This window comes from Oncorhynchus tshawytscha, linkage group LG06, assembly GCF_018296145.1.
Source record: "Oncorhynchus tshawytscha isolate Ot180627B linkage group LG06, Otsh_v2.0, whole genome shotgun sequence".
Taxonomy (NCBI): Eukaryota; Metazoa; Chordata; class Actinopteri; order Salmoniformes; family Salmonidae; genus Oncorhynchus; species Oncorhynchus tshawytscha.
Window position 1 is genome coordinate 64,051,235 of NC_056434.1, and position 17,466 is coordinate 64,068,700.

The 17,466-nt window shown below is 44.9% G+C and overlaps 2 protein-coding genes across 3 annotated transcripts in view; both read left to right on the forward strand.

Annotated features, from left to right (window-relative positions):
• thada (THADA armadillo repeat containing) overlaps positions 1-3,630 on the forward strand; it is a 109,376-nt gene extending 105,746 nt beyond the window's left edge. For both annotated transcript variants that reach the window (XM_024424541.2, XM_042323498.1), the window contains exon 38: positions 224-3,630. In XM_024424541.2, coding sequence (XP_024280309.1) covers positions 224-550 — 327 coding nt within the window. In that variant the 3' untranslated portion in view covers positions 551-3,630. The remainder of the gene's footprint in view (positions 1-223) is intronic.
• On the forward strand, positions 3,490-6,726 carry LOC112252867 (mRNA decay activator protein ZFP36L2-A). The gene is made up of 2 exons (XM_024424542.2): positions 3,490-3,779; positions 4,015-6,726. Exons 1-2 carry the CDS (start codon positions 3,729-3,731, stop codon positions 5,197-5,199), a joined length of 1,236 nt encoding a protein of 411 aa, XP_024280310.1. The 5' UTR covers positions 3,490-3,728; the 3' UTR covers positions 5,200-6,726.
• The last annotated feature ends 10,740 nt before the right edge of the window (positions 6,727-17,466 follow it).

Consider the following 17,466-nt stretch of genomic DNA (forward strand, 5'->3'; position numbering starts at 1 on the left):
GGAGACACACACACACCTCCCGAAGACTTGGGATTCGACTGGATAAGATTAGTTGGAATGGAGAGTTGACGTCTATGCCCTTTGGCAGAGTATCTTCTCCATCCCAATCTCTGAAATGCATTAAAGAATAAAATGTACTTCATTCAATCTGAATCCATTCTTTACCCTCTTCCATTTGAACACAATAGTTCTCATTTTCCATTCACTCATCTCCTCTGCTCAGGATGAAGAGGACTTCCTGTTTGAGAAGGGCGATCTGAACCTTTGGGCCGAGCCTGTCCAGTGGGCACGGCTACTACACAGACACCTGGGTGTCCTCTTCAAGGCCCCAGGGTTGACGGCTCTGAACCAGAACCAGGCAGAGTTGCTCAGACTTTCATCCCAGGCAGAGGCCCTATCCCTGGCCACCCAGCAGGCTTTAGAGGGCCTCCCAGCCCTGCCCCAGTTTTCCTGCACCATAGAGCATGCCCGGCTGGCCCTACAGCAGGAGAGGGCCACACTGGTTCTGGCTATACTGGGGACCCTGAGACAGACTGGTCTGTCAGGCTGAGGACCAGGGAAGATCAATGTCGGTCTAAGACACCATAGCCACTAGTAAGTTAACATTCTTGGTCGGTTTCCGGGGTCAAGACCAGAGTAAAGGTGGATTTGGTATTGTAGATTGAACCATCTCGATAGATATTCAGGTTGGAGTTCTGTCAAGTCTTCACTTGTTAAGATAACTGATGGTGAAAAGGGGGTGGAGTATGATCTATTAACCACAGTTATGGAATTACATTTTTCAGCTATGAGACATCACTTAGTGCCTGGAAATGCATCAACGGTCTCGCTACTCCAATACATATTTTGATTTGAACAATTATGCAAGCAGTACACATTTTAACGACTAACATTTTAATTAGCGGCGGTTGTATTTGTTTTAGAAGGGAATGTACTGCGGAAAGTGTTTATGTTCGAGTTTTGTTTCTGTTTTTCAAATTAAAGATGCCTATTTCATGTGCCTCGTAATTTTTGAAAACAACCACAGGGCGTTATGTGTATGTATGTGTCCTCACAGCACCTTGTACAACAGGACTGAGCACTGAGGCTTCAACCTATGTGCTGGGACATAGTATTCCTTTAGCTCTACATGTGAAAAAGAACGCTTCATGCACTGTTCTCATATACACTACACTGTAACAGAGAAAGGGAAATGGCTAGTCAGTTGCACAACAATGTATTCAACCGAAATGTGTTTTCTGCATTTAACCTAACCCCTCTGAATCTGAGAGGTGCGGGCTGCCTTAATCGATGTCCTCGTCATCGGCGCCAGCGGAGCAGTCGTTGTTGGGGGGGTTAACTGTCTTGCTCAAGGGCAGAACGGCAAATGTATACACCTTGCCGGCCTTGGGGATTCGAACCAGCGACATGTATACAGTGCACTCTACCCTACATAAACATTGCCTCCAAGGATGTTGTGCACTTCGGACATTTAGATAAAATCCACACAACACCCGGAGTCATAAGGTCCTCAAAAACAGAAGCACCAACAGTGTGGTTTTAATGGGGAGGAGGGAGTAAATCTGTTGACAATGCATGGGGTTGCTAACGCAGATGTTTACCCTAAATTACACTCGTAATTCAATTTGTTCTGTTTACAGCTGTCCTCGGATATGTTGTAAGAGAGGTCATTTTCATATATTTAACATGTTTTCCAGGTTTTTATGCCCCCTTTGTGTCCTAGGTTACGTAATTAGGAGGGCAATACAATGGTCCACTGTCCCGTGCCTGCGACCCGTGCAGACAGCTGGGCAGTCTCGCTCTGTAGTACTGGCAACGTTCCCTGTTACTGTAAAAATTCTGTCATGTTTTTTTTGGAACGCTTGGAACACCCCCCAATAAAAACAGCACTGTGATGGGGGAGTTTTTTGTTTTTGAGGATGAGGACATGATCAAGGGATTTCTCAAAACTACGAGGCTTGCCTTGTCATTAGACTATTTATCATAAACGCTTGAGCTCAAATGTAAAGGTTCGTAGTAGCAGATTCCAACCCGTTGTCATTTGGTTTCGGCTGTTGCTAGTTGGCTTTTTTATACCCAGCTCTCAGCAGCTGAACTACTCACAGTATGACTATTGAATGAAGCACAATGCACTTTCAGATTTGGGCAATTGGGAAAGACATGGTAACTGGTGTCACAGAAACCTGCCATTTTTGGTGATACGTTTTCTACAGAATTGTAACATACTCCAAACAAAAATATATCCCTTGTGGGACCCTTGTATAGCCATGCTGCTCTGATCCTCATTGCTAATTATGCAGTCTTTGTATGGTGTGGCTGTGAACTTGGTTCAGCTCCAAATTATAGTATTTTCATTCTCACACTTTCATAGCTTTCGGATGGTGTTAGTGTTTTACATCACACTGACAAAATAGGCTATTTTAAATTTAAATCATGCCTTGCACCTCAGCAGGTGGCGCTCAAGTCTGTAAAATCATTTTGGGCGTTGCTCTCAGGGGGGGGCAGTGTTCCACTGCTTTTTTTTTCTTTTACAGAGATTCACATTCCTTCAGTCAAGTCTCGGTGCAGTATTCTGAGGTTGTGTGCGGTTGAGCCACAGTATAGAATAGATGGTTGAACGCTCTGTGTTTAACGAGAGGCTTCAATGAGTGCTACTTTGAACTCGTGTGTCCTTGTTATATTTCAATTAGCCATCTTATGTGTAAATGAACTGTGCTGCACAACAATTCAACTTTATGCAATGTCTATTTTTTTAGTTGTTGTAATAAGTCGGTTATTTCACCAGGTTGGAGTGGAAAATAATATTTTATAAGAGACCAGGCACAGGGCTTCCCCAACCCTGCTCCCGGAGAGCTGTAGGTTTTCGCACCAACCCCAGTTGTTACTAACTTGATTCCGTTTATCAACACGCTATATGAATCGGATGCCCTAGAAATTAGCGATGGAGTGAATCTATGGGACAATAGTTTTCCAAGAACATGGTTTTAGAGCCCTGATCTAGGGCATACATTAGGGGGTGTGGATTATCATTATGCAACCACTCGGGTACAAACCTAAACAACAACCAAAAGGCATGCTGCGTTCATTCATACGATGTCCCCAAACACTTGCTGTCCCTCTCAAACGTGCGAAACCGAGAGAGAGCGAGAGAGCAGTGGTCCTTACAGTTTACTTGCCTAAACGTGTACAAAAAAAAATAACTTTTCCAGCAACTACTACTGTACGCTATTGCTAGATTCAAGCATAGAGCTCCTATTTAATTCCCAGTATTAGTATTCTGACGACAAATTCTATGGAACTTTACACAAGTTCGTGGTGTGATAGAATTGTGGAGGGGTACAATTTCAAGGCGGCCAACCAGTGACTGGAAGACGATTGAATACCGGGGGCGTACCCTGCAGAAAACTTTGCTACAACTTCAGAAAACTCCACCCACGCGAGCCACCGCGAAGCATTTATATCCATGTGCAGAGGGAAAGCAGTTAGTGAAGCAGTCTGGCTCGGCGCTTCTCTAAGGAAGAACCTGCAACACACAAGGAACTTTCACCTACTTGTTGATTCCTCTCCATCGCTGGAATTGCACATTCGTTTTTCCTTCTAACGCTCTAAAAAAAAAAAAAACAGTCGTGGCACCATTTTATAACCGTTGCCTCGTGCATTGAAGGATCCTGGTCGGTCCTCTATGAGAGCTACTGTAACGTTACTGCGACAGAACTTCCGAAAAAGAGATGTCTGCAACCATCTTGTCCGCTTTCTACGACATCGACATGCTTTACAAGGTATGTTTCCCCATTGTTTGGAGTTGGCAAATATTTTTTTTACCAAGTCTGGTGGCTAGCTAACTTAGAGCACACACTTATTTTCAGTAGGTTGCAATAACGTGTTGCTGGCGCGCGCATGCAGTTTTTACTTGTAACAAAGTACGTTTGCAGTTTTGCTTTAATGAGAATGCATGTGTTCGTCCAAAACCGCGTTATTGGAAATGCATTGCTAATTTGTCTTTTCTCTCAACAGCAAGATATGAACATGAACGCTGTGAATCACATCAATAGCATACTGGACAAGAAAGCGGTGGGGCCTCCAGTGACCACACACAGCTCCAATAGTTCTTTCGCACCGGGATTTTTCCGTAGAAGCTCGACCACCAACATGGAAGCAATGACCAACAATAGCAACAAGTACTCTGCCAACTCCTACAGTAATTTGATGGAGAACGCAACGAGCAGCAGCACTGCCATTATGAACAAGGAGAACAAGTTCCGCGACCGGACATACAGCGAGAATGGGGACCGCAGCCAGCAGCTGCAGATCGTGCAGCAGAAGCCAGGCTCTCAGATCAACTCCACTCGCTACAAGACCGAACTCTGCAGACCCTTCGAGGAGAACGGAGCGTGCAAATACGGAGAGAAATGCCAGTTCGCGCACGGCTACCATGAGCTGAGAAATTTGTCTCGTCACCCTAAGTATAAAACCGAGCCCTGTCGCACTTTCCACACTATTGGCTTCTGCCCCTACGGTCCCCGCTGTCATTTTATCCACAACGCGGATGAGCGCAGACCCGCTCCAAGCAACGCCAACGTGCAGGGGGAACCCAAATCGGCTCGCGAGCTCTGCGGCTATGGTCAAAACGGCGACGTGCCGCAGCAAGTTGGGTACAACCGGGACAGACCAAAGCTTCACCACAGCCTGAGTTTTTCAGGCTTTTCCAGCCACCACGGACTTGAGTCGCCACTACTCGAGAGCCCTACGTCGCGCACACCACCACCCCCCTCAAACTCCTCTTGCTCTCTCAACTATTATGAGGACGTACGGTCTCCCAACTCCATGTCTTGTGTGAACAGTGCATTCAGTTTTCCTGGACATGACCTGAAAGCCTTACTTGCTCCCCTGGCCTTGCATACGCAAAACGGCTATGGCAACAACCATTTCAATGGTGCCTACTACGGGAACATTCAAGCCAACATGTGCCCCCCTTCTCCCCCCTCATACAACATGAGCCACTTGCAGTCCCTGTGCCGCCTCAACGATTCACCGGTGTTCGACTCCCCTCCTAGCCCGCCCGACTCCCTCTCAGACCGGGAGAGCTATGCGAGCGGGTCCCTCAGCTCTTCTGGGAGTCTTAGCGGCTCTGAGTCTCCGAGTTTGGATGCTGGGAAACGTTTGCCAATCTTCAGCAGGCTGTCGATTTCTGATGACTAGACATCCCATGTTATTTTCAATGGATCAAATTTGTCCATGACATGGCATGAGTTGTTTTTCCTTTTTGTAATGAGGGTTGTATAGAAGTAGATATCAACAGAAGGCATTCCATCGGTGACTTACACTTTTGCGCTGCAAGTAAGGGCAGTATTTGTCTCAGGCAAGCCACACTTCCCTGGGATAGATGTGTACAAAACTTGACACGAGACTGTAAAGCAGATTCATATTTCCTCCATCCTGCCAAGAAATGCCTTGACACAATGTACATTTTTTTTTTCTTCTAAGTATGTGTTCCTTTCTGAAAGCTTAAACTTCCATTCCAGAACTTTAATCTTTTTTTTTCACAGCGCCACGCAGTGGTTTGTTTGAGTAGTATAGTTTGTTGCTTAGTTGAAGCAGTCGGAGTTAGGTTTGTTTGGGGAAATCACTGCAGAAGGTTGAAAATATATTTTATATATTTTTAGCTGTTTTGAGTGATTACATAGCAGTGCGTAACTGGCTATGAAATATTTAACTTATTTATTATCTTGTGAAAAGTGTAGGCTATATGTTGGTAATTTGTCCATACTGTATTTATCAAGTATGATGAAGCAATAGATCTATATTCTTTTATGTTTAAATTATGATCGCCATTATTAATCTGCATAAAGTGGAGTGTATGTCCTTTTCACAGTAATATATATTGTTTTTGGTCTCCTTTTTGTAACTTCACTTGGTTATTTTTATTGTAAATTAGTAAAAAAAAAAAAAAATCTTAATTTAAGAGAACGTATGTGATATTTATTTCCTAAATTTTGTTTACGTTTATTAAAACAAAAGTTTGCGTGATTTGCTGTTCTGAGGTTGCTTGTAAGAGCTGTGGAAGGTGTTTTGAGAATCCTTATCTAGATGTTTCTGTAGAATGTATAAACAATGTGGTTGTGCAGACCGTCCAAACCTGAGCTAGCCTTGCATATATATATTATTTTTCTCCATAGATCAGACTCGGTGACAAAGAACCCAAGTAAATAAATTAACCAAAAAAGTATTTTGTGTTCTGTTTGTACGAGGTCACACTGTGATTCCAGCCACGCGCTAAAGAATGTAGCAATCCCTTGTGCCCCAGTATTATTGTGTAGTGCCTACAGGGTTCACCATCTTTACATGCCTTAATATTAACCAAATAAAGTATTTTTCCTACATATCTTTTCCACAACTTTAATTGAATGTAGTGTTGGAGCTGAATTACTTTTGAAGGTTGTTACCACTTATCATAAGACCCTGGGACAACCATACTATTTTATTATTCCTCATTCCTCTACTTTTGATTTTGTTTGATATTGACTAGTTCAGGGGATGCGCACTATGTATTTTTTTGACTACTTTTATCAGAAGTAAAGCTTTTTGAATGTAACTAAAACGGACAAAAAGACAACCTGAGTTGTAATATAATTATTTTTGGAGAGTCAGTTCACTACAAATTGAGTGTGAGACTTTGTACTGTACATTTTCTTTTGTAGTTCTCCCAATAAAATGATTTTGAAAATAGTTTTGTGCTGCTTGGTCTTATCCTTCACAGAAAGAATGAAGCAAGTGTCTTGGTATTTCTGGGAAGATCTTTCTCTAGTGTCATCTGTTTTCAACACTACACCCTCTCAATCATTCATACAGGAAGGATACTGCCTCCTAAAGATACTAGCATGTTCAGGTTTGCCATGCTCCTAACAAAAACACACTAAGTTATAAATCACCTCCCCCAGCATCATTGAGGGGAAAAGGCCTGAGTCATTAGTGAACGCACCCATCTCTGGCATAGCTGTATCAAGTGTCTATCCTCAGAGGCCTACTCTGATCTTGTCTTGGCTAGGGGCCAATGGGGCTTTGTGTTGACTCGAGTAGACCCTCCACAGCACAACAACCAACCCCAACACTAGTGGGAGGTGAGGCTGAGGAACCTACCTTTTTTTATGTGATTTCGTTTTATTATACTTGTCAGATCTTGGACCAAATCTGAATTGTAAGTAGGTAGGGTGTAGTGTTAAGTGATAAAGCAGTCTCCATACAGACTTCACTAATAGGATACCAAATTAGGATGATCATACCAGGTGTGGATGTCATCCCCACATTGTATGTTTCATCTGTATGGATGAGAGTAGCCATAACCTCCTGTTATGATTTAGTCTTGAAATAAATCTGCAGAGGTCTCACGCCTGTTTGCCAGGTCTGGAGCAGGTAGATAGAAGTCAGACGGGCAGGGTAAGTGAGAGTTGTTAACCCATTTTAAAAGCTATTGCAGCACTATTTGTTTTTCAGGAGCCCCTCAAGGAACTCTCCACCCATTTTCAATTGTCGATTCTGGGAAGTTATCAGAACCCACAAAGTCATTAAGAAAATAAAGCCCTGGAAGCTGTGTAGTGCGGAAAGTTCACGCCAAGATACGGGAGGGTGATAAAGGCTGAGCAAATATTTACAGAGTCCTCAGGTTTTCATAATGAAGTGTTTATGAAGAAGAGAGCTGAAGGGCCCATGATGCCTGCGCCAAGTAGGGTTCACGTACCTGTGTGTGTGGGGTGGGTGCATGCTCCTACAATGACAGGAACTACTCGGACTTCTGATTACGGCAGGAAGAGGCCAGTTCCTCGCCTCCCCTGCTGTGCGAACCCTTTTTTTCTTTTCTTTTTTTCTCCCCCTTCTGACCGGGTCGGTGGGATGGCTGCTTCTAGAGGTTCCTATTTTTGCAACAGTGTGTTGCTTGAGAGCAGCTTGGCTTGTCCTGGCATTGTTTTTGTCATGCTCAGTAAGGCGTGAGCCACATCATGACTATTACCATGGAACTTATTTCCAGAACATCTGAGAGAGGGTAGTGTTTACTGAGGATGGAGCAGATCGAGCGCTGACAACATCCAGGACCGCTATGAAACTATTATCAATCAATCAAATGTATTTATACAGCCCTTCTTACATCAGCTGATGTCACAAAGTGCTGTACAGAAACCCAGCCTAAAACCCCAAACGGCAAGCAATGTAGATGTAGAAGCACGGTGGCTAGGAAAAACTCCCTAGAAAGGCCAGGAACCTAGGAAGAAACCTAGAGAGGAACCAGGCTATGAGGGGTGGCCAGTCCTCTTCTGGCTGTGCTGGGTGGACATTACAACAGAACATGGCCAAGATGTTCAAATGTTCATAGATGACCAGCAGGGTCAAATAGTAATAGTCACAGTGGCTGTCGAGGGTGCAACAGGTCAACACCTCAGGAATAAAATGTCAGTTGGCTTTTCATAGCTGATTAAAAGGGCTCTCTACCACCCCTCTGCTACCAGTACTCCAGATTACCCAACAGTCCAAATGATATAGCCCGTATGAGTTAGACAGCACCGTTCGCTGTATGGAGACCCAATAAGAGAGTAAATGTAAAATAATCCCCTATCTGTGTTCTATTCATGTCGTCTTGACACATGTACACATAACAGCCAAACATGATGGGTATGTGTGAATCCCACAGAGAAGGGAGGGTCATGGCCTTGGGTATTTGGTGAAGCTGTAAAATGTGACATGGCCTATCCACCTCAGTGAAGCTTCACGTCGATTGGTTGTGGCTCCCACGTGATTGACACCTGAGAGCATGGCCATATGCAGGTGTCAGTGAGCTGACTGGGTGTGTGGTCTATAAAGGAATGTCACTGTGAGTGTGAATGTAGGATCCACTTATGATCATTATCTTGCATGCATCCTCAGGCCCGCATCCTCAGGCCCGCATCCTTAGGCCCGCAATGAACAGGATGTAGGTCATTCGTGCTGTTTCAGTAAATTAAACCTGACTCTGGTTGCTGTGGACTGAGCACACTGAGACAAACACACACTAGAATTATGGAATAGCACCTTAAGTGAGAGTGTTTAGTATGAAAACATTTCATGAGTGGTGTTCATATGGGGGAGTTCTTGGCAGCGTTTAAGTCCATGACTCCTTTCACTTAAACGATAGTACTGAAGAAAGAGTTCGTAGCATGGAACAGAAATCCTTGTGTGTGTGTTTGTGCGCTCGCGTGCATCCGTGGATGTGTGTTTATGCATCGCTAGTAATTACATATAATCATCCAAAATGTTTATACTGTACAAATAGTGTAGCTATGATGGGTGGTGTGGTATAGGAGAGCCTCGTCGTGAAGAAGTGTTCCCGCTCAGTGATTTACCCAGGCAGGCTGTGTGGAATTGTCATGCAGCTGGAAAGGTATATTTTACGAGGGCCACAGAGAGACGCTTCTATAAAAAGGGGCGAGACAGCCTTTGAGGTTTTACCTGCATCTGGGAGGAAGTTAAAGGGGTCAAAGGTCGTCTTACAGGCGGATGTTGGTTGGGGAGACTGGCTGACTGCTTGGTAGAGAGAGGGCGGTGCTTTTACTCACGTCCATATTTCATATCACTGGGTTTTAAACAAAGGCTGTGTTGATACAATCTCTTTACAGAGGGCAGGAAATGACTGTTTGTACATGCTAATGATGTTATATTTCTTCCTAATTCCCCTCTGTTTTTCCTTTGGTATGTCCCATTTCTCTACCGAACCACACGTGTAGGCTAGTATTATGTTAGGCTTTTGCATACCCATGCACACACTGGTTGAGCATTCATATAAACACATTTTTATTTTTTTTGTGGTCAGGTCTGTGGATTTGGAAAATCCATATCCGCCTAACTAATATTTATCTTTGGACCCACAATGTGGTGAGTGTTTTGGTGAACTATGGCTGCCTTTTGCATCACCCAAATGCAGTGGTGTAGTGGTGCCTGGAGAAGTGTCTACCCTCTACAACACCTCTGCCCAAATGGGTGCTACACATTGGTGGTGGAGGGGTGAGTTACCCTCGCACAATATAAAGTGTGTTGAATTTTGAGAAGGGCACGAGTCAGCATCGGTATAGTGGGTGGGGGGGTGTCACCATTCTGCCTTCACCGTACCACTAACCAGATTGTTACAATCTGAGTCACGTTTTGGACTGTGTCTATCACACACGTTGTGTTATTACACAGATATTACCGGTATTACACGACCACCGCCTCTGGCTGGGACGTCAAGACTAGTTCTAGTTTGTGTGGTTCAGACAGTGTTTCTTCCCTTACATGGAGCCGTCTTCCCTTGGCCGTGCAGCTCATCTAGCCTTACTGCTGCACTTCCATCAATAAGGCCTTTAAGGGTCAGAGGACCAGGGGCCGAGTCCAGGCACAGACCACCTTTATCCTACACGTTCAGGCCGCTCATTCATGGCAGTGCAGGAGAGCACACACACACTCCATGGCGCGCACACTCTGAGCGGCCTCTGTGTGCTCACACACACCCGGCCGTGGACCGAGCAAATAAACCCCCCCATCTGTGGACTCGAACTCAGCCCACCTTTAGCTGCTTGCACACTCTCAGTGGTACACGCACATACACACACGCACGGACACAACCAGACACACACTAGCATCACAGAACTATACTGTCAATAAAGATGCGTTACGTTTAGAAAACAGAACTCACATTAAAAGTGAAATTCAATAGCTAAAACAAACTATACTCCCCTCAACATTTACATGTACTCTCTCATACCACTGCGATGTCAGACAGTTTACAACATGTCTATGTAGCATGTACAATATGGGTCCTTGACCAACGGGTGTGTGCCACTGTGCGTTCTAATAAATGGGAGGTCCAGAGTGCATTTAGTCTTTAGTAAAGATGACCCTCACCCTCTCCTCAAGAGGACAGATTCTGATCTCTGATGGCTCAAAGTGGGTCAAATACACAGTGCCGCGTGGCCCTTCTAACATACACTCCCATGTATTCTCGCGTTACATCACTTCTGGAGAAGAAGTGCTCCTCTGTTTCACCTTGGGGGCTGAGAACGAGACTTGTTTGATTCATCATTTAGGGGTTACTGGGAAATGTTCACAGCCATCGTATTGCGCCAGGCCGACTGAGTAAGAGGGGTTTTGGAACATTTGTTTAACGTTGTGGTAATGTTAGACTGTGATTCACAGATGTATTGACCTGAATCAGAGGATCTCTCACATTTTGTATCCGTGTACAGTACAGTGCATGGTCTATTTACCTACAGCCAGACCGTATGTAAGGTCTAATTGCTTGGCAGACTGTTTTTAGAGTCTATAACCCATTTACTCACTGAAGTTAATGGCCTTAGTCAGCTAGGAGTCAAGTGTCTCGACTGTTCAAAGCAGACACTGTAAGACATTGTAACAATGACTAAACTGTAGGCTACTACCATTTCTAACCACAGAGTTAGTTCAGTTTCAACCGAAGGCCAAAAAGCATATTTACCTTGCCCCCTTGTTTTCAAAGTGGTTCAGTCCAAAATTCCCCCTGATTGATCCCCCCCCCTTCTTCCCCAGTGGTTTGGTCCGAAAGGACTCCTGAGGCGCCTAAGGAAATGAGAGGTTGAGATTTCTCCCTCGATAAGTTCCAACCTGTCAGTATGTTTTTCTAACGGCACGTTACACTGCTGTCGAGCCCCAGCGATGTATTTCAGATTACTTCCATTTTAAGGCTGGAAGTACTTCAGTTTGCCATTCAGTTTGGTGTTTATGAGAGAAGAGTTAGATAAACTGTTTACGAAAATGCTCCTGCTTTTTTATTTCTGGAAAAGTATATGAGCTGATTCTTTACAGGTGGAGTGTTTTGGCTGGTTTCGGTCAACATTAATTCCTGTCAAATATCTCAGATATAGAGTCATGTTCATGGGAGTCGTTTCCATGGCAGTGGCTTTACAGAGTTTTATTCTCCTGGAGAAGGGGAAAAACATAGTCCTAGTTTGAGAAGAGGCCTGGTTGTCAGCACATTGGTCTCTAAGGGAAAACAGTATGATCTGTGAACAAGTTCACTGTGTGAGTCATGAGGAAGAGTAGTCAACTCACCATCTCAAATATCTTCATCTCCTTGACCTGACTGTGAAACTCATCAGCCTCTCTTTCTCTCTCCATTTCATTTATGGTTCTCATTCTCTCTCTGTCTTTTTCTTGCACCGCGAACCCTCTCCCTCTTTTTCTCTCTCCTCTGTGAGTCTCACTCCCTCTTTCCCACATTCTCTATTTCTCTTCTTTCTATTTCTGTCTCTTCTCTTGCCGTGTCTTCTCGCTCTCGTGCTCACTCGCTTGCTCTCTCTCTCTCTCTGTCTTTCTCTGTCGCTCTCTTTCTCTCTCTCTCTTTCTCTCCATCTGTCTCTCTCTCTCTTTCTCAGTCTGTCTCTCTCTCTGTCTCTCTCTATCTCTGTCCCTCCCATGTGGTATTTAGAGGGATTATCTCGCCTCATGATGTACGTTGCCCTGACAACCTGGAGCGGTGTGGTAACCAGGTTACCTGTTGAGTGAGTTCCCGTCTTCATCCCTGTGCCAATATTTCACCTGCAGCAGCTAGACCTTGGGGGTTGCGACACTGACCTACTTTTCCCCACGGTGGAGAAAGAGAGAGCAGCTCTAGGGCCTGTTCTGATCTACCAGACAGGCCTTCTACTAGAACTGGTCAAGTTGTTTTCTTGCTCCCTCTATCAGGTTTAATGAGAGGATAGGTCTTTTTTTAATGTTCTGTTATTTAACCTTAATTTAACCAGGAAGTGCTCATTGAGATTTGTAATCACTTTTTCAAGAGCGTCCTGGCCAAGATAGGCAGCACCAAGTCATTACACAATTACAGACATACAACATGAAAAACTACAAGTAATCTAGTAAAAACCATAGAATTCACAAGAGTATAACAAAATCATAAACATTGACGGGTCAGGGAATCGGTCTCAAAATCCTTCATCAGTGATTTAAAAACACCAATCGGAACAAGTTCTTCCAGTTGAAAAGTATTTTGTAAGGCGTACCAAGACGATGGCGTAGAGTACATAAAAGCCCTTTTACCAAATTCAGTTTGGACATTTGGAACAGTTAGCAGGATAAAATCCTGCGAACAAAGAGAGTACCCACCACATTTCTGAACAATAAAAATTCCAAAATAAAATGGTAGTAAACCCAAAATGACTTTGTAAATAAAAGTATACCAGTGCCTGAGCCTACGAGTGCCTAGAGAAGGACAGCCAACCCTGGTATACAAAGTGCAGTGGTGCGTAAGGGTTTTGCAGTTTAAAATAAATCTCAAAGTGTCATGGTAAAGGGTGTCAATTGATATCAAACACTGAGCGGAAGCATTCATAAATACAATATCCCCATAGTCTAGTAAAGGCATAAATGTAGCTGATACTAGCCTCCTTCTGGCTTCAAAAGGAAAACAGGCCTTATTCCTAAAATACAATCCCAACTTCAGCTTCATTGTTTTTGTAAGTTGTTGAATATGCAATTTCAAAGAGAGGCCGTCATCAATTAAAATGTCAAGATATTTATGAGGTTACAGTCAAAATCTCATTGCCCTGACAGGTAGTAATAGTAAACATTACACAACCAACACACAACCCCATTCTGACCAGGCACTCCGAGAAATAACAAGGCTACACAGGAGCTCTCGTACTGCATCAATTCAGATGATTGAATTGGAAGATATGAAGTTACTATGTACTGGATACAAATACACTCATTCTTTTCTCATCAGTTCAGGTTTGTGTTTAGTCAGGTTGCAAATACGTTGTACTTTATCTGTCATTAATGAAAAACAGGATAATACCTCAGGAGATAAAGCTGTTATCTCCTTTCCCATGGATGGATTAGTGAAAATCTCATCTCAATATCGACAAACATATTACTATCTTGCCTCAAGTCATAGGCCTAGTTATCTAAAGATAACACGGCAACATCCAAATAGCAATAGTCTTGTACATGCCCAATACTACTGAATGTGAAGGACTTGGACTGGGGGTTAGGGTACTAAGTCAATTCTGGCACTACCGCCTGTGTGTGCTCACTGGAAATACTGTTCCATCCCATAAAACTGAGTGTGTTTGTACGCACCTCAACCACTGAGGTTCCTTTTCACATTACCAAATATTGTACATTCCTTCTGATGGTAAACACACACACACACACACACACACACACACACACACACACACACACACAGTTGAGTGCTCAAACATACACATGCTATCTGTGAAATGCCACTATATGACTGGTTTAAGGGCATCATGTATTTTATTATTTATTTACCCCTTTTTCTCCCCAATTTCGTGGTATCCAATTGGTAGTTACAGTCTTGTCTCATCGCTGCAACTCCCGTACGGACTCTGGAGAGGTGACGGTCGAGAGCCGTGCGTCCCCTCGAAACATAACCCTGCTTCTTGACACAATGCCCACTTAACCCGGAAGCCAGTCGCACTAATGTGTCGGAGCAAACACCTGGCGGCCGTGTCAGCGTGCACTGCGCCCGGCCCGCCACAGGAGTCGCTAGTGCGCGATGGGACAAGGACATCCCTGCCGGCCAAACCCTCCCCTAACCCAGAAGACGCTGGGCCAGTTGTGTGCCGCTCCATGGGTCTCCCGGTCGCAGCCGGCTGCGACAGAGCCTGGATTCGAACCCAAGGGCATCATGTCTGAGTGGGATGTGTGATTCACCACAGGATCTGTGTTGTTCAGCCAGTGACCTGAGGAGCTTCATCTGAACCTATGTAAACCCTGCAGTCTCTCTTTGTGTGTATGTGTCTATGTGTCTATGTCTTTGTTATATTTGAGCGTACAAATATGTGTGTGCAGGAGTAGAGAACATAAGCCAGGGCGTCGGTGATAAATGACCGCCTGTGATGTCAAGGCCCTGTGTGTGTGTGTCATTAGGCTGACTCCTCCCCCAATCAAATGGGCACCAGGTAGGGAACAAGAACAGATGGAAACATCTGCAGACACGCCCCCATCCCTCACACCTACACTATCCTGTCTCTCTAACGTCACAACAACTACCCTGACCCTAACCTCTCACCCATAGCCTTGCTGCACCCTTCCATGCCATTACTAGCCAGATACATCTGCCTGTACGTTATCCATTAGAAATAGAATTGGCTACATTGCCGTATTCGTGCTGTATTTGTGTACTGTAGTTGTTTTACTTTCTACACTAGGTTTACAATTTGCTATGGAAATCAGGAGGGTGACATGCATATCCCAAACATATGTTTACCGGCGCTTTTGTCATTTTCTTTATCAGGGAACTAACCCAATTCCCTCACTTGGTGATGTCATCTTCGTCTTTAATGTTACAAATCTACTTATCAATGTCCTCGGGACCACTGGGTGTCACCATCACTTGAAGGGGACATCTCTCTCTCCACCTATCTGTGGAGATTTCACAGTTGACAGCGGCCCTGTGCTCATATGGACAATGAAACGTTTCCCAGAGGCGCCCAGTGTTGTCAGAGCCAGCGATTGTTCTCAGCGTTTTATTTTGGTTAGTGCAGCTTCGGGGGAAGGAAGTTTGCAGCACGGAGCCAGCAGAGAAAGAGAGAGATTGGGAGACTTGGTTTGTGTCTGAGAGCTGCCTGAGCACAGAAGGACCCATCCTGTTTATTCACCGGGAGACACTGCATTCTCCGTCCACCGCTGCCCATGGGACCATCAAGATTAAGTGTTCCTGCAGTAGAACAAATGGCTGTTACAGAGAATTGCATGAATCATGCAATGTGGTGTTAATGTGTTATTTTAGTTCGAATGGGCACCCAGTCCCTAAATGGTTTGCGTGGCTAACACACACACGCACGCACGCACACAAACACACGCACAAACCCACACACACACACTTTCCATTCGCGTCAGAGAGGCAGGCAGCATGTGGTATTTCAGAGGGTTCAAAGAAGTGGATTAACAGGAGACCCCATGCAGCTGTCACCACTATAAAAACACCAGGCCTGGTGCATCCCGGGTAAACACCGTCGTCTCTGGAATCTAGCCAGCCTGTCAGCCACCACCTCCAGAACCCCTCCAGACCCCAGACCTCCACCAGGGGCCCTGCCACCTGATAGGGGCCCACTCCACGTCACCTCAGTCCCCCTTGCTGCCACGTTGTCACCCCAAGGAACCTGCGTGGCGTTGTGACGTGCCGCAGTGGCGTGAGAGAGGTGAGAGAGTTCATCTGACTGAGAGAAAGAAAAAGAGGGGCAGCCAGGCAGAGCTGTTCAACCTCAGAGGAATTCCTCCTCCTAGCCACAGGGCCACAGCTGATCACTGCACACAGCAATTTAGTCACCTCAAGATACACACACACACACACACACATTTTCTTTTCCCCCTTTCTTTTCTCAGCAGGCAGGAAACATTGACAAACATTGAGGAACAGCTTAAGACAACCAAGCTGTTGCCTAACTGGGAGAGAACATCATGAGGGCAGACACAGGGACAGCGAGGGAGAGATGAGAAATAAACATGTTTTGTTTTGATAATGGGATCTATGAGAGATAGATGAATGGGTTAAACTGCTGACTGCACTCTGAAAAGCTAGAATTCACAGTATAACGATAAGGGGAACGATGTAACACTGGGTGGCCGTATCACAATGGAGCTTGTTGTGTCAGTGAGAGGTGAGGTGCTCTGTTGAATAAAGAGGTGTTGAACATCATTTGACCGCAACGCTTCTCCATAAACACCAAGCACATGATCTACACCACCCTGGCTGACGCAGAGCAAACATGGACCTGGGATACTGTGAAGAGCGCTCTCTCTCTCTCTCTCTCTCTCTCTCTCTCTCTCTCTCTCTCCATCCCTCCCTCCCTCTGACTAAGCAGCCAGCACGGCTCAACGTTCAACCTCTCTCAATCGCCGTTCAGGCAACAACAAAAAAAATGAAAGGCTGCGCCCCGCCGTTACCGTGGCAACCCCATGTCAGGGTGGACGTCACTGCCAGGCCACCACTCTCTGGCCCACTGTGTTTTAATTGATCATGAGACCATGGAAACACAGGAGGGGTCAGGCTGGAGGAACAGCAGGCCTTAGTGCATTCAGTAGTGGCGTGTGGGTAAAATCACGAAGGAAGCCAAGCCAGAAAACAAGCCATATTACAACCTGTGTGTGGTGATAATTGTGTTGTTTGCTCTATACCCTGTTAGTTCATATGCCTTAACGCCGTGATAATGTATACAGGCCTAAAGGCCGAGACAATAAGGAGACGCAGTGGCAGAATACATTCAACCACACCTTTGTTTCATCACAAAACCGGAGAGCAACCTCTGACCTGTGAAGTCCACAAAGCATATTGCGTGTAACAAACAGTTACATGACCTACAGCATGGTCAAGCGAGTATTTACAGACTACTAAACAACTATTGATTTAGAACCACAGAGACTTACCCCAAGTCGCAACGAAAACAAGCTGCCTCCACTATTCCA

Excerpts from the sequence above, each read along its gene's own strand:
- LOC112252867 (XM_024424542.2), top strand. The coding sequence starts at position 3,729 with ATGTCTGCAACCATCTTGTCCGCTTTCTACGACATCGACATGCTTTAC. Across the intron at positions 3,780-4,014 it reads ACATCGACATGCTTTACAAG|CAAGATATGAACATGAACGC; the intron begins GTATGTTTCCCC and ends TTCTCTCAACAG.